Source organism: Bison bison, unplaced genomic scaffold, assembly GCF_000754665.1.
Source record: "Bison bison bison isolate TAMUID 2011002044 unplaced genomic scaffold, Bison_UMD1.0 scf7180017864280, whole genome shotgun sequence".
In the NCBI taxonomy this organism is placed as follows: Eukaryota; Metazoa; Chordata; class Mammalia; order Artiodactyla; family Bovidae; genus Bison; species Bison bison.
Window position 1 is genome coordinate 4,874,890 of NW_011494852.1, and position 23,979 is coordinate 4,898,868.

Sequence of the window (23,979 nt, forward strand, 5' to 3'; positions counted from 1 at the left end):
TTTTGCTTTTTTTTTTTTAATAATTTCAACTTTACAGGGAAGTTGCATGTACCCTTTCTAGAGAAGAGTGCAGTGTACAGAGAAGTCCCATATACACTTTACCCACATTCACCATTTACTTTTTAAATTGCCTTATTTTTTCCTTCTCTAATTCTCCAGAAATGTGTAGGTTTTTTTGTACTATTTGAGACTAAGTTGTATACTGCTCCCTTTATAAATACTTCAGCATAAATTTTCTAAGAACAAGGACATTCTTATGCATCATCATGGTACAGTAATCAAAATCAGAAACTATAATATTAATACTATTAATTCAAAGTCTGTATTCAGATTTTGTCTATTGTCCCAATAATGTTCATAACTTTTTTTGTTGTTGTTTTGAATGTGTGGGTGAGCATATTTATAGGACCTTTTTAATATATAGTTTCATTTAGAGTATATTGCAATCAAATATTAGGAATCCAGGAACACTTTTTCAGTTTTTGTTCCTAAATACTGTCAAGAACAACTTTATTTATGTGACTTAGTTGTGATAGGCATATGTTGTTCTAGATAATGAATATTAAATTTCATCCAAGAGTCAGGGTCACAGTTAAAATCATACTTAGGAACCTACATAGAAGTGTGGTGCTAGAGAACAGTAGCAGCCAGTCATGTAAGATGTGAACAGCTTTTCCTATGTAAGTCAAATTCTCAAAATAAATTCCCCCTCTCTTTCTCCATTTCTGGGTGTGTGGAGCCTTAAATGGTTTAATGAGTATATGGCTTTGAAATTCTGGATCCAGATAGTACCTTTGCTTATATAGTTGTATGTGCTTTAATCTCTTAAGGCAAAAAGTTATTACTTTATTCTTTTTCGCAGGGTCATTTCCTTGTGCACCGTCCTCATCCTTCAGAAGGCCGGGAGGCCCCAGGGCTCAGCCGAGTTCTAGGAGAGAACTTTGGCTCCAGCATTAACATTCTAGTGCTGTGTCATTTCCCCAGTAGCAGGTTGTGAACTGATCAGGCTGGATGTGATCTTCTGTTGAAGCACGAAGACGAACTCTGGATGGTGGAGAAAGAAGTGGAAAGGAAGTTTGTTCAGGTGAGTGCATCACAACCAGGCACATCACAGTTGTTCAGTCAGCACTTCTGAAAAGCTTCGTTACCAGCCCTAGTCTTAGAGTAAGTCTTTAGAAACCTGAAGGACATTACTAGTCATCATTTTTTCTTTCAGTAGTCTGTCCCTTTAATCAGATTCTAGAGGGCCAGGTGCCCTTATTTTTATTCTGCATGTCAGCCCTTCACACTTCATTCCCTCTGCCTCTCTGTGATTGTTCTGTCTTCCATGATACCCTCAGTCTCATATCTCCTGGTGTGTGTAAGCGCCTTTCCTTGTGCGTTGTCTTTTAATATGTTAGGTTTACATGTTGTCTGATATTTAGTTTCCTTTTTATTACTTACAAAGTTCTCTCATTTTTTCAGTGGTTAAATGCTTCAGCATCATATTTTACATCTGTAATCACACTTCTTGTTGTCTTCTTATCCATTTTCCCCATTACTATATCAATAAACTGCCTCCTTCCCTTCTGCCCTAATGTACCTCTTTTCAGAAGTTTTTGCTGTAGAAATCAGTTCTGCTTTTTTGCTATGTGTGTGTGTATAGATGAATGGATGGATGAGTCTGTATTTATATTTAATATAATACATGAATTTGTAAAAAATTTCTGAACATCAGTGAAAACATCTGACCTTTGGTCCTGTAGTTCTTTTTCAAAGCTGTAATCACTTAAGAGTTTCACATGGATTCTTCTTGAGGTAGTCTGTGAATAAACAAGCACGTATTAATGTATCTGTGGTACAAATATATATAAGCACTCAGTCTTTTCATTTAAATGATGGTATGTATTCTACTGTGTACATAGTTTTCTTTTCTCCATCAACACTTAATTCATTTAACCTGCCTCTAATGGGCATTTAGGTTGTTTCCAGACTTGTGTGAGTGAAGATGCAAGTGAATATACTTGTTTATATTGCTTTGCAGAGATGTGCAGATACAGTTACATCCTAATTGACTCCAAGTAGAAATGCTGGGTCAAAGTTAAGTTTATTTATAGATTTGATAGAAATAGGCACATTGTTCTGAAAAGAAATAAACCAATTTACATATCTAACAACACGGTATATTGATATATTCAATAAGTATTTCCTGCATGATTTGTGTTTAGCACCATTTCAGGTACTAGGGAAATGTTAGTGAATCAAGCAGCCAAAAATTCCTCCCTCTTAAGGTCTACATTCTAATTGGGGAAGAAAGACTATGAGTAAATAGGTAAAAAATGTATTCTATCAGATGGTGGTGAGTCCTATGAAGAAGAATAAAGCTAGGAAAACTGGCATAGTGAGGGCCAGTTGGAGGTTATAATTTTAAATAAGTTAGTCAGGGAAAGGTCTCATTAAGAGAGTAACATTTAAGAGTATGAGAGTGTGGTATGCAGTATTTGGTGGAAGAGCATTCAGCCAAAAGGAACAAAAAGTCTTAAAAACTCTGAGGCTGGAGCTTCCTCTTACAGAAATAGTGATGAGGGCTGTGGGCTTGAGCAGAGTGACAAAGGGTTTGGTTAGGTAACAGGCCAAATCATAGACTTTGGCCTTTATTCTGAGTGATTTGAGAGGCCATCAAAGGTTTTTGAGGTGAGGAGTGAAAAGATCAGAATTAAATTTGAGCTGCTATAAAGAAAATATGGTATAGGGGGCCAAGGCTAGGAGATTAATGTGAGTGATCACTACTGCAGTGATCTAGGTAATAGTTATACTTAGTGACAAGTGGTCAGATTTTTAAGATGGTTTAAAGGAATAGTTGAAAGATTGACTGATTTGATGTTGGATATGAGAGAAAGAGAAGTTACTGATGACTTAACTAGACAAGGATGATACAAGAAGACTTCAGGAATTTTGGGAGACCGATCAAGCATTTTCTTATGGACTTGTTAATTGTGTCCTGTCTACTGATCCATCATCTAAGTGCATATTCAGGTAGGCAGTCAGGAATCTAGGGAGCTGGAAAGTCAGGAATTTAGGGAACCTAGAAAGTTGAGAAGACTTATGTTTTACTATACTGACAAGCTGCTTTCATCAGTGGCAGTGTCTGCACTTCTTGCTCATTTCTACTTTTCTTACCACTCAGAGATGCCGTTGTGGCCCAAGTCTCCTGCATCCAGCCTGCATTCCTAGATTCTGTTGTTAGAAACTAGGAGGTGGTGATGTGACCTCCTGAGACTGTGCCGTTTTTGGAGAGTGTTGTGCATAAGAGCTCTTCTTAAAAATAGCAGTGACAGCTGCCTACTCATATTCTTCCTAGTAGGACATTAGAATTATAGCTATTTCCTACTTTTACCAACAATGCAGTTTTTCCTTTTAGTCTTTATCTTTCTCCTTCTCAGACAGAAAGTGAGCAGAGATGTCTTTTTGGCTTCTTTGGCTGTACCTTGAGGCTTATGGGACCTTAGTTCCCCAGCCAGGGATTGACCCTGGGCCCTTGGCAGCGAGAGGGCAGAGTCCTAACCGCTGGACCATCAGGGAAATCCCACCATGTCTTTATTTTACCATTTTAGAGGAAAGGATCTACTTATGATATGTTTGAGTCACCCTTCTAGGAGTTCTTTCCAGATTCAGCTTTATGGGTGCTTTTGTTGCTGTATCTAAGTGTTTCCCCATCTTTTGCTTTTTTCTCCCCCTTCGCTCTATCTTCTTACTGGACATGTCTTCTGGAACTCTGCATTCTGCTTTTCCTCTTTCCTTTTATAAATTAATTCTCAGAAATGACTCATTCATTCTGAAGTTAGAAGTAAAAGGAAAGTAAAGTGAAGTCGCTCAGTTTTGTGTCGACTCTTTGCAACCTCATGGACTGTAGCCTACCAGGCTTCTCCATCCATGGGATTTTCCACGCAAGAGTACTGGAGTGGGTTGCCATTTCCTTCTCCAGGGGATCTTCCCAACCCAGGTATTGAACCCAGGTCTCCCCCATTGTAGGCAGACACTTTACCGTCTGAGCCACCCCAAGTCCCAAGCTTTCTATAAATATCTGTCTTTATTTTTGCACCTCCAGCCTTTCTGTCTTGCCCACCATAATTTTACCTATTTACGGGATAAACAATTATCCAATTGTGACTTCATTTTCATTGTGTTAGAGATTTCAGCTCATTATTTCAGGTCCAGATGTCACATCAAATTAGGTCTAGATCATTTCCTTTCTCTTGGTCATTATGACATGGTCAGTCAAACCTTTTAAAAGATACAGGAGAGGACATATTAACCCTGTGAGTGTAATGTGAACATATTTCCTTCTCTCTATAAAGTTATTTGAATCTTGGCCTTTGATTATGAAATTCCCTACCTTTTCAATTCCTGATTATTTAAACCTGTTACTTAATTCCTCTTTTATTGATATACCATATTATTGTCCATCCTACTTCACATTTTGGACAGAAATTCACAAGTCCTCAGTAAACATCTTAACCTGTTTTTTACTTTTATGTGTGGAATCTATCATATGGACCTGTTGAAAGAAAGGCCAATATTTTATTTTTTCTGTCTGAAATTTTGATTACATGTGCAATAACTTGTTAAATAATCTGAATTATTGTAGAAGGATTTTTTTTAGATCTGTTCTTAACATCTTCAAACAGTAAAAACATTGAAAGAAGAGTACATTGATCTACTGTATATCCACCACATAGATCCAGTAATAGGTATTTTTCGGTGTTTGATGCATCTGTTTCCTAGTGCATGAGTATTATGTGCATTGAAACAGCATGACATATAACTCCTAACTAATGAAGTTTGCATTTTCTAAAAATAATGTTATGTGGGGGGGGCCCACATAACAAAAATATTATTATCATACCTTCAGTTCACTTCAGTCGCTCAGTTGTGTCCCATTCTTTGTGACCCCATGAACCACAGCACGCCAGGCCTCCCTGTCCATCACCAATTCCTGGAGTTTACCCAAACCCGTGTCCACTGAGTCGGTGATGCCATCCAACCATCTCATCGTCTGTCGTCCCCTTCTCCTCCAACCTTCAATCTTTCCCAGCATCAGGGTCTTTTCAAATGAGTTAGCTCTTCATATCAGGTGGCCAAAGTATTGGAGCTTCAGCTTCAACATCAGTCCTAATAGTGAACACCCAGGGCTGATCTCTTTTAGGATGGACTGGTTGGATCTCCTTGCAGTGCAAGGGATTCTCAAGAGTCTTCTCCAACACCACAGTTCAAAAGCATCAATTCCTCGGCGCTCAGTCTTCCTTATAGTCCAGCTCTCATATCCATACATGACTACTGGAAAAACCATAGCCTTGACTACACAGACCTTTGTTGACAAAGTAATGTCTCTTGTTTTTTTTTTTTTGCCCCCTGTATTTAAAAAATACTTAACTGTCAGCCATCCAAAGAAAAAAAAGAGTACAGCCATTACTGCAATCCAGCATCTCAGATTATAGTATATTGACTTAGCTATGTAGAGATTTGGATTTAAAAATACTTCATATGAAACACTTAAGAAAAGTGAAGTGTGATTGTGAATAGAAGTTAAGGGAAAGATGTTTAGGAGTACAAAACAAGATTGGAGAAGTCTTTAGGAGCCTGTTACTGGAGCTGCTTCCAGGAGGTTCTATAGAATATAAGAAGCCTAAGATATAGGAAGGGGTTGGGTTAAACCAAGGGACATAAGGAACGTAATATGCCTAATTGTGACTCATTGATTGCATACCTAACATGCTTGGTAGGCTTTTTCTCAGGGCTTCTGAACCTAACCATTACTTAGAATGCTCTTCCTCCACACATCTGTAAGGATCACTCTCTTCCTTCAGGTCATGAATCTTAACCTTCTCAGAAGCTGTTCTATCTGAAACTATAACTCTTTATCCATTCTCCAATTTTTTCCCATAGCAGTTAAAACTTGTTAACAAACCTTCTCTTTTATTTTTTTTTCTGTCCACTAGAATGTAAACTTGATGGGTGCAGAAAGTTTTGTCAGTTTTGTTCAATGCTTTTTATCCTTGGAGCTTAGAACTGTGCCAGACTCACAGTAAGAAGAAGGTAGAAGAAGGTATTTGTTGAATGAATAATGAGAAATGTTTTGGGCATCAGTTCTTAAAACTTTTTGGTCTTAGGAACGCTTCACATTTTTTTTTTTAATTAAAAAAACAGCTTTATTGAGATGTAATTCAGATAACATAAAGTCTACCCTTTTGGGAATATACAGTTCAGTGTTTTGTAGTATATTCACAAAGTTGTGTAATCATCACCATTATCACATTTTCCTCATCACAGAATGTAACCCATTACCCATGAGCAGTAACATTTATAGTCAGTCCTAAAACTTGAGGGCCTCCAAAGGGCTTTGGTTTATTATGTGGACTTTTATGATGTTTATTTAATGTAAAATTGAGAAACTTTCGAAAACATTTATTAATTTAAAAAACTCAAATAATAATTTCATTACATATAAACTTATAAATTACAATTCTTAAGTAACAGTTTTCCAAAATAAAAAAGTTTAGTGAGAAGAGTGGCATTGTTTTGCATGTTTGTGGAGCAGTGTTTTAATAGCCTTTTCAGATAATTGTGAATATTCTTCGGTACTATACTAACACTTTACAAGTGGTAATTTTTTCAAGATTAGCCACAATGTGAGATTTGAAATTATAACAGGTTTTTCTGTTCTCTTACACAATATCTATTTATCTTAAAACTTTGAATGGATTTCTGACCCATGCGTGATTTTGTAACATCATGCATTATGTGCTTAGTTGCTCAGTTGTGTCTGACTCTTTGTGATCCCATGGACTGTAGCCCACCAGGCTCCTCTGTCCATGGAGATTCTTCAGGCAAGAATACTGGAGTGGGCTGCCATGCCCTCCTCCAGGGCATCACCCCAACCCAGGGATCGAACTCAGGTGTCCCACATTGCAGGCAGATACTTTACCCTCTGAGCCACCAGGGAAACCCATCATGCTCTGGCCAGCTGAACTGCAGCTCTTTCAAATGTTGATATAAGGGCCTTCCTGGGTGGCTCAGCTGGTAAAGAACCTGCTTGCCAATGCAGGAGACACAAGAGACCGCCGGTTCAATCCCTGGGTCAGGAAGATACCCTGAGAAGGAAATGGCAACTTGTTCCCATATGCTTGCCTGGAAAATTCCATGGAAAGAGGAGTCTGGTGGGCTACAGTCCATGGGGTTGCAAAGAGTCAGACACGACTGAACACACAAATGTTGACATAACTCATACAATATCAAAACATCATATTTTGTTAACATTACCAGTCTCATTAGAAAAGTCTTTGGAAGTTTCAATCACATGGTGGAGGAAACAGGTTTTCCAAAATCCTAATTTTTACTTTTGTTCGAGAACTTGAATTCTATCATTGGCAGCATATACTATCAATTATTTTCTTTGAGATGATTCTCTTACTTTTTTGTCTGAAGAAAGTTCGTGCCAAACAATGCCCAAGTCCTAATAACTACAGTTTGTAAGGCATTTATTAATTTGTTTAAAGCAAATTAATGGTGCAGCATGAAATAAAGTAAAAAATGGTGCTTCATGAGTAAAGTGGCTAGGTTTAGCTCACAACTTAATTTGTTTGCCCAAGTGCTTTCCCTTGAGACAACTGTCATCCTCTTGTGTACAACAGAAGTATGTGTGTATATGTATAAAATTAATATTCTTTATAGTTTTTGCTTTTCATGGATTTGATATTCACTACGCTTTTTGTTTGCTTGATTTTCCTATACTAAAGCACAAATTTCCTATTCAGAATAGTTCAAAGCCCTCTCAGTACTAGTTTCCACATTGTTACATGCGTTGGGAAATCTCCATTTTTCCCTTTGGAGACAATAAGTCTAGAATTCTTGTCCTCTTACTTCAGTGGAGACCAGGCTGTACTCTGACCTGATAGTCATCTCTTACCTTGTAGCTTTTCATCACCATTAACGTAGAAATTACTTCATTTTTTACCCCCTTGTACATCCCCTCATTTTTAGATTCTATATCTGTTACCATCTCTGTCTAGTAATTTTGGTGGAACACATGTTCTAATAGCATCCTGGGAGAAAAGGTGCGTTTTGGGCATTTGCATAACTGAAAAATGCCTGTACTTGACTGTCTCAGGTTGATAATCTAAGCTTAAATTTTTTTCAATCCGAATTCTAGCTTCCTGTCTTTCTGTTGGGAAATTTTATTCTCTTTTCTTTGAATGATGTATGTTCTTTCTTTTGAAAGCATTTTTTGCCTCTTTGCTGTTTTGAAATGTCCCAGTAATATGTCTAGATATTCATCTTTTATTATTTATTGTGCAGGGTACCAAGTGCACCTTTTAAGACGTCTGGAGATTCGTGACTTAGAGGAGAGGACATTTTTTTGTTCTTTGAATATTTCCTCTAAACTAGTTTCCCCTTTTTATTTTCTGGAACTTCTTTTACTCAGCTATTTTATACTTTGGTTTATCCTTCAATGTTTCTTCTTATAACTTCTATCAGGAAATGACAGTTGTCACCTGTGTTTATATGTCATTAACCAAACAAGGCACCTGGCCATGCCTGAGTTTGCTAGAGTGAAGCAGTGCAATCCTTCTGCACTGTGGAGACCCTGTTATTGGTGAATGATAATACAATTTCCCTTACCTTACCTCTCACCCCACCCCATTGTCCCAGTCTTACTTTCTGAGGGACCTTTTTCTGTTTCTTGTTTCCAGAATGCTGTTATTGTTTCACTGATAAAATATCTTCTCATAACTGTCTGCAGTTGGTTTCGGGGTTTTGTTGTTTGCTGTGCCTTACCTTTATTTCCTTAGAGTTTCTTGCTTTCTTTCAATGTTGATCTTTCATGTTAGTGGGGTTCCTCTGCTGTGTGTGGAGTATTGGCTATACAGTCATGTTTAAGAGTGATTCACTAAAAGGTAAGCTCTTTTGTTCCTGGGTGCTTCTAGTCAGTGGATAAAGAGTAGAGTGTAGAATGCCTCATGGACTTGGGGGTCTATTTCTGAGTTATACTGTCTTACTCTCATGATCAGATGTGGCCAGGTCCTTTGTTTCACCAGAAAAAAAATGACCACAAATAAGTATCATCTTAGATGGGAGGCATCCTATTTAAGTTTTTCACTGGCCTTTATTAGTTTGTCCAGAAAAGGGTCCTTTCATATCCTGCTCAAAGTTTCCAACACTTTGGGCATCAACTACAGAATGGAGCTGGAGTCTCACCATATTACATATACATCCCATTGCTTTCAATATAGTACCTGTCATCTCATTTGTTGAGTGTCCCTGAGACTGAGGCTTCTGTGATTAAATTCCTGCAAAGAGTAACTTTGACTTTGTGAAAGGAGTGGTCCTTTGTCCTCATGACTGACAGTAAGGGGCTAGCTGCAACTTAAACATTTTATTTTTACAGCAAATACTATTCCTTCTTTTGAGGTGCTTAAAATTTCCCTTCATTTCCTGAGTCTTTATGATATTTTGTGACACAGGTTTGCTTGCTTGACATCAGTGTCCTCTTCTGCAGTGCCTTTATGTTATTTGAACTTCCTCAGCTCTTCTGTCAAATCCTCCATGTACTTTGTTATTAAAAAAAAAAATTGTTAATACCTGTGTGTATTGATGTTGCCTATCATTCTTCTTTCTTGTGAGTCTGTGCCATTTTCCCTTTTCTTGTCCTTTGAATGGAATTTTAGAAGGAAGCAGTTGGCTTTTCCTTTCCCTTTTTCAGAATCCCTGGTAGACTTTCTCAATTTTATGTGGTTATCTTTTTATCCTATTTTTTAATCCCTCATTTTTTGTTATATTCAATTTGCTGGATTATGAAATTTAAGTTATTTTTCAAGAGTTTTCTGAGCTGTTTATACATATGTGAATGTGTAGTTTTCAACCAGGAGTCCTATTCAAGGGTTTCCATCTCAGAATTTAGTTGAAGACATTGATCATGAGGATTCTTTCGTACTTTGAGGTAGTTCATCCCCCAAAGCACAATCTGAAATTTCATTACTAATAATGGGAAAATTCATAAATAATGATAACATAAAGCTAACATTTATGGGTGCTTACCATGTGCCAGCCACAGTTCTAAGCACGTTATATATACATTGACTGCTTTAAATGATGATTCTTTGTACTCCATTTTATTTAGAAGAAGCTTGAGAAGATGATGAACGGATAGACTGACAACAAGACTTGGGAGACAAGTTGCATCCAGCTTCAATAAAGTACAGACAGAAAAAAAGCAGTGACTAAGAAAATTGGAAAAGTGCTTCCTCTGATATCAGACTATCTTTGAAGGGAACAACTTTTTCAACCTAGAGTTTGAAACACAATTTAGAGTTAGTTGTGTAGGAAAGAATCATCAATTTAGATAGTGTGGAAATCTGCCACAGCTTACTCCTTGTAGTAATAATAACCCTTTTTGTAAAAGGGTATAAAATCAGTGTGGAAATGTCTTCATTAAAAATTTGAATCCCACATGATATCAGAGCATTCATACTGGAGAGAAAACCTATGAATTTACTGAATGTGGGAAAACTTTCATTTGTATGTTGCACCTCATTCAATGTTGAAGTCAGGCTGGAGAGAAATCCTGTGCTTCTAAAGAATATTGAAAAGCCTTTACCTAGATAACATCTCATTGAGCAGAAGAAAATTCATACTGGAGAGAAGTCAGTGAAGGTTATAAATCTTCACTGAATATTTTAGAAAATTTAGAGTTAGAGAGCTCTGAATGTACTGATTATGATAAAGTTTTCTCTTGAACCTTATCTCTTACTCTGTATTTGAAAGGCCATACACAGAGAAGCCCAGCACATGTAAGAAATGTGGAAATACCTTCAGCTAAAAGTAAATTTTCATTTATCAAAAAATTCATACAAGAAAGAAACCTTGTGAATGTGGGAAAGCTTCCATTCAGATGTCACACCTCAGTCAGCAGAGAATTTGTAGTGGGGAAAACCCCTTTGCCTGTAAGGTATGTGGGAAAATCTTCAGCCACAAATCAACTCTTACTGAGCATGAGCATTTTCATAATAGAGAGAAACCTTTTGAATGTAATGAATGTGGAAAAGCATTCAGCCAAAAGCAGTATGTCATTAAACATCAGAACACCCATACTGGAGAGAAGCTTTTTGAATGTAACGAATGTGGAAAATCCTTCAGCCAGAAGGAAAATCTTCTTACCCATCAGAAAATTCACACTGGAGAAAAACCTTTTGAGTGTAAGGACTGTGGGAAAGCTTTCATTCAGAAGTCAAACCTCATCAGACACCAGAGAACTCACACAGGAGAGAAGCCCTTTATATGTAAGGAGTGTGGGAAAACCTTCAGTGGCAAGTCAAACCTTACTGAGCATGAGAAAATTCATATCGGAGAGAAACCCTTCAAGTGTAATGAATGTGGAACAGCTTTTGGTCAGAAGAAGTACCTCATAAAACATCAAAATATTCACACTGGAGAGAAACCTTATGAATGTAATGAATGTGGAAAAGCCTTCTCTCAGCGAACATCACTTATTGTACATGTGAGAATTCATTCAGGTGATAAGCCGTATGAATGCAATGTATGTGGAAAAGCCTTCTCTCAAAGTTCATCTCTTACTGTACATGTGAGAAGCCATACAGGTGAGAAACCCTATGGTTGTAATGAATGTGGGAAAGCCTTCTCTCAGTTCTCAACTCTTGCTCTGCATATGAGAATCCATACTGGAGAAAAACCTTATGAATGTAATGAATGTGGGAAAGCTTTCATTCAGAAGTCAAACCTCATCAGACACCAGAGAACTCACACAGGAGAGAAGCCCTTTATATGTAAGGAGTGTGGGAAAACCTTCAGTGGCAAGTCAAACCTTACTGAGCATGAGAAAATTCATATCGGAGAGAAACCCTTCAAGTGTAATGAATGTGGAACAGCTTTTGGTCAGAAGAAGTACCTCATAAAACATCAAAATATTCACACTGGAGAGAAACCTTATGAATGTAATGAATGTGGAAAAGCCTTCTCTCAGCGAACATCACTTATTGTACATGTGAGAATTCATTCAGGTGATAAGCCGTATGAATGCAATGTATGTGGAAAAGCCTTCTCTCAAAGTTCATCTCTTACTGTACATGTGAGAAGCCATACAGGTGAGAAACCCTATGGTTGTAATGAGTGTGGGAAAGCTTTCTCACAGTTCTCAACCCTTGCTCTACATTTGAGAATACACACAGGTAAGAAGCCTTATCAGTGTAGTGAATGTGGGAAAGCTTTCAGCCAGAAGTCACACCACATTAGACACCAGAAAATTCATACCCATTAAAACCCTGTGGATATCATGAAAGGTGTTCATCAGGAATTTACACCTTACAACACATCAGAAATAATGAAGGAAGGCATCACAAATGAGGGAAGCAAAAGCTAAAAACTTAAAGGACACCAGAGAATTCATCTTGAAGAGAAAGACATTTGTATGATTGAAGTCCTGTATCCAATAAAAACCATACTGCAAAGGTAATACTGAAAACTTAAGATGCATTTCCACTAAAATTGGGAGTGGAAGACATTTTTATGATTGCCATCTGCATGAATCTGGAGATCTTCACCAGTGTAATAAAAACAAAGCTATAAGCATTAGAAAGAGACTTCTATGGTATTGATTTAGCAGAACAGAAGAGATTCTGCAAAAACCTATGCATTTATTAGAATTTATAATATAGAAAAGGCATCAGGAGCTGAGAAGCTAATGGGACTATTTTAAAAAGTGCTTTGGAGGTAATTTGTTCTCCAAGGTTGGGGGGGGTGGGGGGATAGAACATGAACTATACACAAAGATAAAGGGATTGGGTTAAAAGCAGAAGTATGAGAAAGCTATATAGTAAAATGGTTATGACCTTGGGAATGGGAAACATTCCTTATGGCAAATTGAAAAATATCTAGCAATTCTACTCTGAGTTTGTATGCTCAGGAAAGTATGTACCAGACTATTTACTGTGGCATGATTTGTAGTACTCATTAATTGGGAACAAATTCCCATCAGGAACAAAATGGAAAATACTTAACGATGGAATACTGTATATCTGTAAAGTGTAATAAATGAGATCTATATGTATTAGAAAGATCTCAAAAGTCATGTTGAGGGGGAAAGAAAGTTGCAGAATGACATAATACGATGACATTTTTGTAAATTTGAATTAAAACTTCCTCACAGAATTTCAGTGCTATATATTGGTAATGGATACATATATGTATGTATGTTTTTTAAGTGTTTTTGAAATGGGTTGGAAGTATACAGACCAAACTCTTGATAGTGGTTGCCTGTGAAGAGTGGAGAAGGGAAGGGAATGCGTGTGGGGGAGGGGGCTGTTAGAGGGAGACTTCAGTTTTATATATAAACATCAATTTCTCTTAAAAAAAAGACTGCAGAAAATATATTGAGATACTGGTTAATTCTGGATTGTGGTATATGGATATCTTGTCTTATTTTTTGTACTTTTCTGTATTTTTAAATTTTCTCAAAATTAGTAAGAATGGGGGTGAGGATGGGAACACTGTACCTATAGACATCATGTTCTAATGGATTCAGTCCCAATCAACTACTAAACTTTTTATAGGAAATATTTCTAAAATTTTATCAATGAGTGGATGGACTTGCTCTCTATGTAGTAGGAAATTATCTATTTTATTAAAATTAAAACTGACAGTATAATCCAAATGTTTTAATTTATTTATATCTTCATGTTTTTGACACTATTTTGTGACATATCATTTGAGCTTAGGAAGTTTTAAGAACATTTAGTTAAAGATTAACATAGACTTCATATAATTTGTCATTTTCAGATAAACTGACTTTGGAATGACCATTTTACTGTCTTGTACACTTCTGTGAGAACAGCATATGCGTTAACAAGAAAGTTATTCATTATATCATTTTTAAAAAGAAAATCACTCAGCATCCCAGAACATCCACAGTTTGAATTAAATGTCAACACTTGGATCTCAGTCTTAATCTGCAGGTTATTTCATTCTTCCCCTACTCTGACAAACACACCTTTTTTGTTTTTGTTTTTTTCCAGCTGTTCTGAGGTATAACTGACAAAATTGTAAGATATTTGAAGCATACAACATGATGATTTGGTAGACATTGTGAAGGGATTCTCCCCATCAAGTTACTGTTTTCTTTTACAAAGGTGGAGAGGATGGGATGGGTATGGAAAAAGTGGTTCACACTCTGGGCAGGATTCTATTGTGTAAACCAGTCCTTCCTGAAGGTACTTTTTATTCCCTCATCACAATGTAACTTGATATAAATAATGTTTTAAGATTTTCTTGAATGGTGAACATCAGCAATACAGCATTTGAGGTTGACTTAAAACTGCTTTTTAGAAAGCTCTTAAGGACTCCCCTCGCAGTGCAGGGAATACTCCATGCTCCCAATGCAGGGGGCACAGGTTCTATCCCTGGTCTGGGATTCAATCCCTGGTCCGGGGAACTAAGATCTTGCATACTGCATGGCAAAAAAGAAAGAAAATCCACAGTATTTCTGTGTTGTTACGTACTAAATTTACTAAGGAATTAACCAGTTGTTTGTACACTGTTTAAAAACTGCCTCCAGGGGATTCAGTAGTGGCCCAGTGATAGGACGCTGCACTTAGCGCTGTCAAGGGTGTGGGTTCAATCCCTGGTTGGGGATTGGGTGCAAAGAAAACAAGAGTGTCTCTACTAATCAATCACAGTAGGAAGAATACTCCCCATAAAGATTTTAGTCATAAGGCATTTTCTTAATCTCTCATGCTTCATTTAGGTCTTAACACGGCTGTTCTTGCAGCTTTGGAGTCAGTAAATAAAACCTGAAACGCTAAGACAAAACTAAGAGAATACATTAATGTATCTGTTGACTGTGGCTTAGGATCTCCCCCACTCCCACCCAGCTTGGCAGTGTTGATCCAAAGAGGGAAGTCGAATCTGAAAATCACAATTGTCATTTTATTTAACATGTCAGGAGGCAGATGACCTGAACGTCTATCTTACTCCATCCTAATAAAGTAGTTTGTTGGGAACCTGAATCATTGTTAGTCAAGATGTATAAGATAAATTGTGGTTAATCCCACATTGCCCACATACATATTAATAAGTTCCGTTATACCCAAACCATGTGAGGCACCATAAAACATCTCTTCCCAAAACCCAACAAAATAAAGTATTCTAATTTTCAGTTGTAACTTTTCATCTTCTGTTCGAGGTATTCCTTAGTATATCTGTTTAAGCAATACTATGTATGCTTTTCTTGCTTAGATACTGCATAGGTAGTTTATGTTTAAGGTGTTCTGTTTTAAAATACTGGGCCAACACAAGCTATTTTATGAAAAACCCCACTTTGTAATTGTACTGTGTACCATTGGTGAACAGCAAACATGATTTTGTAATACAAGGCAGTAGTAACATAACCTGGTGTTTAGCTCTATTTTTTACAGTGTTTTCATGTAAAAATTTAAACTTCAGTGTACACTAGAATCTCTTACTGGGCTTAATGAGGGCTTATTGCTGGGTCCTATTTCCAGAGTTCCTGATTCAGGAAATCTGGGTTGATGGGGGCTTAGAATTTGTATTTCCTTCCAGTTCCCAGGTGATGCTGGGGTTGCCGCAGACGACACTATGTGAACTTACAGTCAACCATTTTATCTTCAGAACAGCTCCCCTGGGTAGTAGAGAGGATGCACATTATTTCCCCACTTTATATCTAGAAAAAATGAGAGGCAAGTGACAAACTTGGTGTGTTGTCTATTTTATAGCTTCTTGTGATTATTTCAGTGTAATAGATGGGAGACACGGCTTTTGCAGACGCAAATATTTGCTTACTACCTGTTACACGCTGGCCATTAGATATATAATGAATATCAAAACAACCTACTGCTGTCCTTTTAAGGTCTTACTAGTGCTTTTGTGTGTGCTGGGTGGGGTCGGGGAGGTGGTGTAGGATGTGGTTGAAGATACAGGTATGGAGCATATGATGTGAGAGTCATAGGCCATTGTGTCAAAGACGATTTGTTCTTAAGTGCCATGAGAATGCCAAAGAAGACTTAAGTATGGCAGTGTAGTTGATATTTTGATAAGACCATTTGATGCTTTGTGAAGAGTGGGTTGAAATGGGAGCAGGAGTAGAGAGGCAGAGTGGCCATTTTAGAGGCTTGAGTAATCACTAAAGCAAGGTGATAAAAGTTTGAGACATGTTAACATGTGAGATGGGTGGAAATGGATAGTTCTGGTTTTTATTTGGAAATGAGTTACGAGGTGCATGATAACAGGAAGACATAAATACTGTGCCAACTTTTAATGTGTAAGGCTAGCTGATTAAGATGTTAGGGGCCATGGAGAAGCAGTTTAGGAGGGAGCAGAATCAAGAATTTGAGGTATGTTAGATGTGTAAATCTTGTTTGACAATAAGTGGGAATCTGAGCAACTCCTAAGTTTTGCACCAGAAGCCTTCAAACAGTATTAATGACAGGTGATAGGATAAGATCCTTGAGGTAAACTATATGTATTTAGAGGAAGCAAGAAAGCTAGATTTGAGCCTTGGTACTCTGCTAAGTCAGAGGAAAGAAAATCAGCTGATCTCCTTTGCTAATGAGTTACTACAAGCCTATCTAGAGTGTGGTGTCCTAGAAGCCAAGTAGGTAGAGATGATCATTCTGTTGATTTTACCACAAAATTAAATGAGCCAGTGTCCTTAAAACTTGGCAGTATACAGGCCACTGTAAACCTGTTCCAAAACCTTTTTAGTGGATTATGGGGGGTCATAAACCAGATTGGTTTAGCATAGTGTAGACTGATAAGACGGAGAAGGCGATGGCACCCCACTCCAGTACTCTTGCCTGGAAAATCCCATGGACAGAGGAGCCTGGTAGGCTGCTGTCCATGGGGTCGCTAGGAGTCGGACAGGACTGAGCGACTTCACTTTGACTTTTCACTTTCATGCATTGGAGAAGGAAATGGCATCCCACTCCAGTGTTCCTGCCTGGAGAATCCCAGGGACGGGGGAGCCTAGTGGGCTGCAGTCTATGGGGTCGCACAGAGTCAGACACGACTGAAGCGACTTAGCAGCAGCAGCAGCAGTGTCTATAAAAACCATGATATAGTCTACTTTGTGGAGTTAAAAGAACTCAGATTTTGAGAGACAAACTTTTGTGACTGAGTTATTGGGTTGAAGCACTGTAAGATCCTTATATTTCAGGAAGATGCTCGATGTACTGACGTTTAAGTGCACATGCTGAAAACAACCAGGGTAGCTACTAAGAAAGGGAAGCAGGGTTGGCAGGGGGAGAGGAAAAACTAGAGGAAGATAATGGAGTAAGGAAAACACACACACACACAACCCAACCCAAAGAAAGGCAGGAATGTGAAGAGGAAACAACAAAACCAAAATGGAATCTAAGTAGAAACCACATAATGAATAGTGGAAATAAATCTAAGAAACATTAATCCAGTAAATGTAAAAGGCTCAACTTTTCAGTTAAAATTAAGGATCATGAAATAGTATTCTTTTTTAAAAGCAGCTATAGGCTATTTGCAAGGGAAATCTCTAAAAAGATTGGGACACAAAAGTGAAAAACACAGAAAAAGATATATTAGCCACATGGGAAATGGCAACCCACTCCAGTATTCTTGCCTGGAGAATCCCATGGACAGAAAAGCCTCAGGCTACAGTCCATGGGCTCGCAAGAGTGGGACACGACTTAGCGACCAAACCACAAAACCACCATCCAAAAGAAAGCTGTTGTATTTAAATTCCAGACAAAATAGTCTTTAAGGCAAACATTACTAGAGATAAAGTCACCAGAGAAGGATAAACATTTCAGTTCACTAAGAAGATAAAATTCTAGTTTTGTATTTTGCTGAATAATATAGCCTGAGATTATTAATAAAGAACTACAGAGAGAAACTGACACAACCAGGTATTTTAAAACTATTAGCAAAGTCAATTCGAGAGAAACAATCATTTCTATTATTTTTTAAATCCTTATGATCGAATGCCTAAAGGACTGGGAGATGGCCCAAACTGTATCATGGCCTAGATCTGGCTCTTTCTACTCTAGGAATTATTTCCTCACCCATCAATTATGGATAACCATTCAGGCCTGGCCTTCTCGTAGTGTTAAGTGTAAGTTGGAAGGCTTTTGAAAGTCCTTTTACCTGAAGTACTTTCAAGTAGGAATCTTATCTGTTCTCTAACTCTGGAGAGTGCCAAAAGCATGAAGAGTGGGATGGGAAAGCACATGGCACATTTCATTACCTTCAGGTCACTTTCTCCACTGCCCTTCGGGTGTTTTTACATGCAATAAAAATACATCATTGTCTACAATGTGATAGGGAAGCTAACAAAACAAGGTGTAAAGTAACCATTTCTAAACAAATACACTTTTTGTACAAATTCAGAATAAAATATGAAGGAGAATGGTTAGCAAATGTCAGAGTGATAATCCTGAAGAGCTGGGATTATGGATGGTTTGGGGTTTTTTCCCTTCTCTTTTTCTATCTTTCAAGAAGTGTAGATGTGTTGTGTAACAAAAGTGAACAACAAAAGTCCACACTGCATTCCTTGTAGAATTCCTGCTTGGCCTAGTTGGAGTCCTACTGTAGTAAGTTTGGTAGAATTGAAGCTTCAAATCTGACTGCGTAAATGAAAGACATATACTTTCCCCTTTCAACTTGTTTATAATACACATGATATGTGCTCTTTCATTGTTCTCTACCATTGCAAAAGTATATGACAGAAGAGGTGGACCAGCCACCTGGGTAAGTTTTCCATGCAGGTAACCATAATGGAACTAGAGAGAAAATTCAAAAACTGCTGTTGAAATTTTCAGTGACTGAGGAGTGTGTTTATTTCCTAGATCAGCCATAGCAAAACACCACAAAACTTAGGTCACCAAGTATTTTGATAAGCCACCAAGTCTGGTATTTTGCTCTTCACTCACAGTTATGGAGGCTAGAAAGTCCAAAACCCACAGGTGTGATCAGCACCCTGCTTGCTCTGAAGGTTCTAGGGAAGAATCCTTTCCGACCTCATACAGCTTTTGTAGCTCCAGGCATTCCTTGATTTGTAGTTGCATCACTCCAGTCTCTTCACATGATCCTATTCCCTTTGTCTCCTCTGTCTCCAAAACTTCTCTTTATGACAGGAGTTACTAGATGTAGAGCCCACCCTCATCCAGTGTGATCTCAGCTTAGCTTGATGATATCTGCTAAAACCTGTTCCTGTTTCCAAATAAAGTCTCATTCATAACTACTGGGATTAGGACTTAAACATATCTTTTGGGGGGCTTCCCTGGTGGTCCAGTGGTTGGGAATCCATCTGCCAGCACAGAGGAGACAGGTTCTTTCCCTGGCCCAGGAAGGTCCCACACTCTGCAGGGCAACTAAGCCCATGTGCCACAACTACTGAGCCTGTGCTCCTCAACAAAACAAGCCCCTTGCACCACAACAAGAGAAACCAGAGAAAACTAGAGAACTAGAGAAAAGTTGCTACAACTAGAGAAAAGCCTGTGTGCATCAACAATGACCCAGTGCAGCCAAAAATAAATTTTTTTAATTAAAAAAATAGAACCGTATCTTTTGGAGAGGCATACTATAACCCACAGCCTGGAAATCAGTAAACCTGGTTGAAACAGTAGTTTCTATGAAAATGATCTTAGATACATATGTCCTTAAAACTACCAGCATGAGTTAGAGCAAGTCTAGCTGAAATGCAAGTTTCTTCTTTTTTTTTAAAAGCTTAGATCCATAATATTTTTTCAAAACTATATTCCCAAAATGAGTTTTCAACAGGTTACAGTAGTTTGAAGTACAGGAAGGGATATAAGCATATAACACAGCTCTCACACTGAAAGACTTTTATTAATATATGAAAATAGCCATTAAAAAGAATACATTGGAATCAGTTCTAATGAGGTGGATGAAACTGGAGCCTATTATACAGAGTGAAGTAAGTCAGAAAGAAAAACACCAATACAGTATACTTACGAATATATATGGAATTCGGAAAGATGGTAATGATAATCCTATACGCGAGACAGTAAAAGAGACACAGATGTATAGAACAGTCTATTGGACTCTGTGGGAGAAGGCAAGGGTGGGATGATCTGAGAATAGCATTGAAACACGTATATTATCATATGTGAAACAGACCACCAGTCCAGGTTCAATGCATGAGACAGGGTGCTCAGGGCTGGTGCACTGGGATGACCCAGAGGGATGGGATGGGGAGGGAGGTGGGAGGGGTGTTCAGGATGGAGAACACATGTACACCCATGGCTGCTTTATGTCTATGTATGGCAAAACCCACTACAGTATTGTAAAGTAGCCTACAATTAAATAAATTTAAAAAAAAATGAGGGAAACAAATGTGTAGATAGGCAATAAAAAATAGCACCCACCCTTTCTCTGGGCTCCATGGATGTGAAGCATGGGAACTATGCAACATCAACTCTAGAGGGCTAGAGAGAAAGAGAAATCCTTAGAAAAAGCATGGTTAAATTAAGGCAAAAAATGAAGGCAGAACCTTTAGAGTTGGGGTTTAACACATTTGCAGGGTTCGTGACACATCTGGCATTTCCAAGGGCAAAATGAAATATAAGCACAGAAGTAGAGCAGAGAGCGGGTTAGGATGTTTGACCAGTGGTACTGACAGCCAAAAAGTAGGGCTGTCATCTACCCTTTGCAGACATCCATCTGTTTCACATGTAACCAGAATCACTAAAAAAAAAATGTATCTGGCTGCATCAGGTCTTAGTGGCAGCACATCGGATCTTTATTGCATCATGCACACAGTAGCACGTGGCTTTGGTTGCTCTATGTCATGCAATTGGATCTTAGTTCCCTGACCAGGGATCAAACCTACATCCCCTGCATTGTGAGGCAGATTCTTCACCTCTGGACCACCAAGGAAGTCCCAACAAGAACCAGTTTTTATTCTCCCTAACTTCATTTAGTGGAAACAGTTAAATGGTTGCCTGGGTTGCTGAGTGAATTAGGAAATGCCAGTCTGATACATAATCCAGTAAGGAGATTCCCAAAGAGCAAATGTTTTGAGATCATGGAGTGATGCAGAATGTGGTCTTTGGATAAATGTGCAGTCCCTATTTATATCTCCCAGAAAAACCTGAATGACAATTTTGGTTATCTCATTGTTGCACAAAGAATAAATGTCTATCATTCTTCAGTTCCTGAACAGTCTGAACTTCTTACTGTATTATTCAAGGTCTTTCATATTTTGTTCACTTTCTACTTTTCAAGTTTAATCTATCACTAACTTATAGCATATACTTTATATGTCAACTGAACATAGATTGCTTAATATTCCCAGGACTTGTTTTGCCATTTTCCACATTAGCAGTGTTTCTCATGCCTTTTCCTGTGCTTGGAATGTTCACCTGTTATAATTCTCAGTTACCAGCTATCAAAATATATTCACCAAAGCCTGAGATCAGCTATCACTCTTCCATTGAGCCTTTCCTAGTCCTCTCTGCCCTTTTCCTCTCAGAAATCATAGGTTACCAGTAATTGAGTCTTCTATAATATGTCAAAATTCACATCAAGTTTATGAAGTGTAGACACTTATTTCCATTTTATAGTTGAGGAAACAGAATTTAAATAGTAGTTAATCGTTTTTATTAATTTTTTTTTACAGATGGAAAATAGAAATTTACATAGGAATTAACTGTTAGTTTTCAAACCATTATTGTAATAGTGCATCTTTAGAGATAAACTGGGAAGTAAAGGCTATTTATTCCAATCCCTTTCTAAGTGAACAGAGGGCAATAAAAAAAAGCAATTGGACTCAGCAACTATAATTAGCAAGATGGATCTGGCAGAGTACCAAATCAATCAATCTTAACAGCTTGATAAGGTTTTCAAAAAAAATGACATTGAAATTATGAAAGAGGGACCTCCCTGGTGGTCCAGTGGCTACGATTCCACACCCCCAGTGCAGGGGGCCCGGGTTTAATCTTTGGTCAGGGAACTAGAACCCACATGCTGCAACTAAGAGTTCACATGCTGAAGCTGAAGATCCCACATGGTGCAATGAAGATCAGAGATCCTGAGTGCACCAAATAACAGCTAGAGCAGCCAAATAAATAGATTTTTTTAAAAAGCATCCCGCAAGGTTTAATATCCACTGTATTAGTACTTTTTTCCCCCACCAAACTAGGAATCTAGGTATAGAAAACAGCTTCTTCAAACTGTTTCATCAGACCACCCCCACCAAAACATATACACTCTTGACATCATGCTTAATGGTAAAATATTGAATAATTTCCTCCTAAGATTGGGAGCAAGGCAACAATGCCCACTGTCATCACTTACATTTCAGCAATTATATTAGAGGTCTTAGCCATTGTAATAAAACAAAAACAGAAATAAAAGGCATATAGATTAGAAGGAAAACTATCTTTCTGCAGAGATATTTGATTATTTACCTTATCTGTCAAAGTAAAAAAAAAAAACAACGAAAACAAGTTTGGTCATACACTAAAATATAAATGCCAAAACTAAAGACTGATTATTGGCAAACATAAGAGTTTTGTGATTTAGGGACAGGCAAATGTTTCTTAGATCACAGAAGACAAAAAACATTAAAGGTTAAAAGTGATAAAGAGTTCATCAAAATTAAAAACTTGTCACCAAAAGACATCTTTAGGAATATAGGCAAGGAACAGACTAGGAGAAGATATTCACAAAACATATATTGATACATGACAAAGGACTGGTAAAGAGGATACATAAAGAATTCTACAACTCAATAATTCTTAAAAATCCAATTAAAAATGGTCAAAAGATTTGTATATTTTATAAAAATATGCAAACAGCCAAAAATCTTATGAAAGAGAATGCAACATCATTAATTAGCAGGGAGATGCAAATTAAAACCACTAAAATGCCACTGCACACTCACCAGAATGGTTAAAATTAAAAAGGCTAATAACTCCTCAAGTTGGGTTTTTGTAGAACAGGTACTCTCAGATATTGTTGGTGCGGCTGTAAAATGGAGGAAGATCTGGAAAGTTTGTTATAAAACTAAATATACATCATTTTATGACTCAACAATGCCACTCCTGGCTCTTTACCCAAGAGGTTGAAAACCAGGGGCTTCCCAGGTGTCTCTAAGTGGTAAAGAATCTGCCTGCCAATGCAGAAGATGTAAGAGACGTGGGTTTGATCCCTGGGTCTGGAAGATCCCCCAGAGGAGAGCATGGCAACTCACTCCAGTATTCTTGCCTGGAGAATCTCATGGACAGAGGAGCCTAGTGGGACGTAGCCAGGGGTCCATGGGGTGGCAAAAGAGTTGGACACACTGAAGCCACTTAGCACACATGAATGAAAACCATAATTACAGATTTGTAAAAGAATGCTACTGAAGTTTTTAGCCAAAACAACCCAATATACATCTTTATGAGAACTGATGTGTTCTGTGCTGTGCTTAGATGCTCAGTCATGTCCAACTCTTTGCAACCCCTTGACTATATAACTCACCAGGCTCCTCTGTCCATGGGATTCTCCAGGCAAGATACTGGAGTCGGTTGCCATGCCCTCCTCCGGGAGATCTTCCCAACCAGGGATCAAACCCAAGTCTCCTGCATTGCAGGTGGTTTCTTTACCGTCTGAGCCACCAGGGAAGCCCATAGATTAGTAATACAATAAAACACTACCCAGTGATAAAAAGGAATGAATTTCTGATAGCTTCAACAGTACTTAATTTATATATATATATATATATATATATATATCGGAGAAGGCAATGGCCCCACTCCAGTACTCTTGCCTGGAAAATCCCATGGACGGAGGAGCCTGGTGGGCTGCAGTCCATGGGGTCGCGAAGAGTCGGACACAACTGAGCGACTTCACTTTCTCTTTTCACTTTCATGCATTGGAGAAGGAAATGGCAACCCACTCCAGTGTTCTTGCCTGGAGAATCCCAGGGACGGGGGAGCCTGG

General features: G+C 38.0%; 1 protein-coding gene across 5 annotated transcripts in view; it reads left to right on the forward strand.

Annotated features, from left to right (window-relative positions):
- ZNF146 (zinc finger protein 146) overlaps window positions 1-13,702 on the forward strand; it is a 69,338-nt gene extending 55,636 nt beyond the window's left edge. For 2 of the 5 annotated variants that reach the window (XM_010849063.1, XM_010849062.1), the window contains 2 exons: window positions 863-1,084; window positions 10,157-13,702. In XM_010849063.1, the coding sequence (XP_010847365.1) occupies window positions 10,928-12,310 (1,383 nt within the window). In that variant the 5' untranslated portion in view covers window positions 863-1,084; window positions 10,157-10,927 and the 3' untranslated portion in view covers window positions 12,311-13,702. The remainder of the gene's footprint in view (window positions 1-862; window positions 1,085-10,156) is intronic. The other 3 variants (XM_010849064.1, XM_010849065.1, XM_010849066.1) reach the window with 3 other exon arrangements.
- The last annotated feature ends 10,277 nt before the right edge of the window (window positions 13,703-23,979 follow it).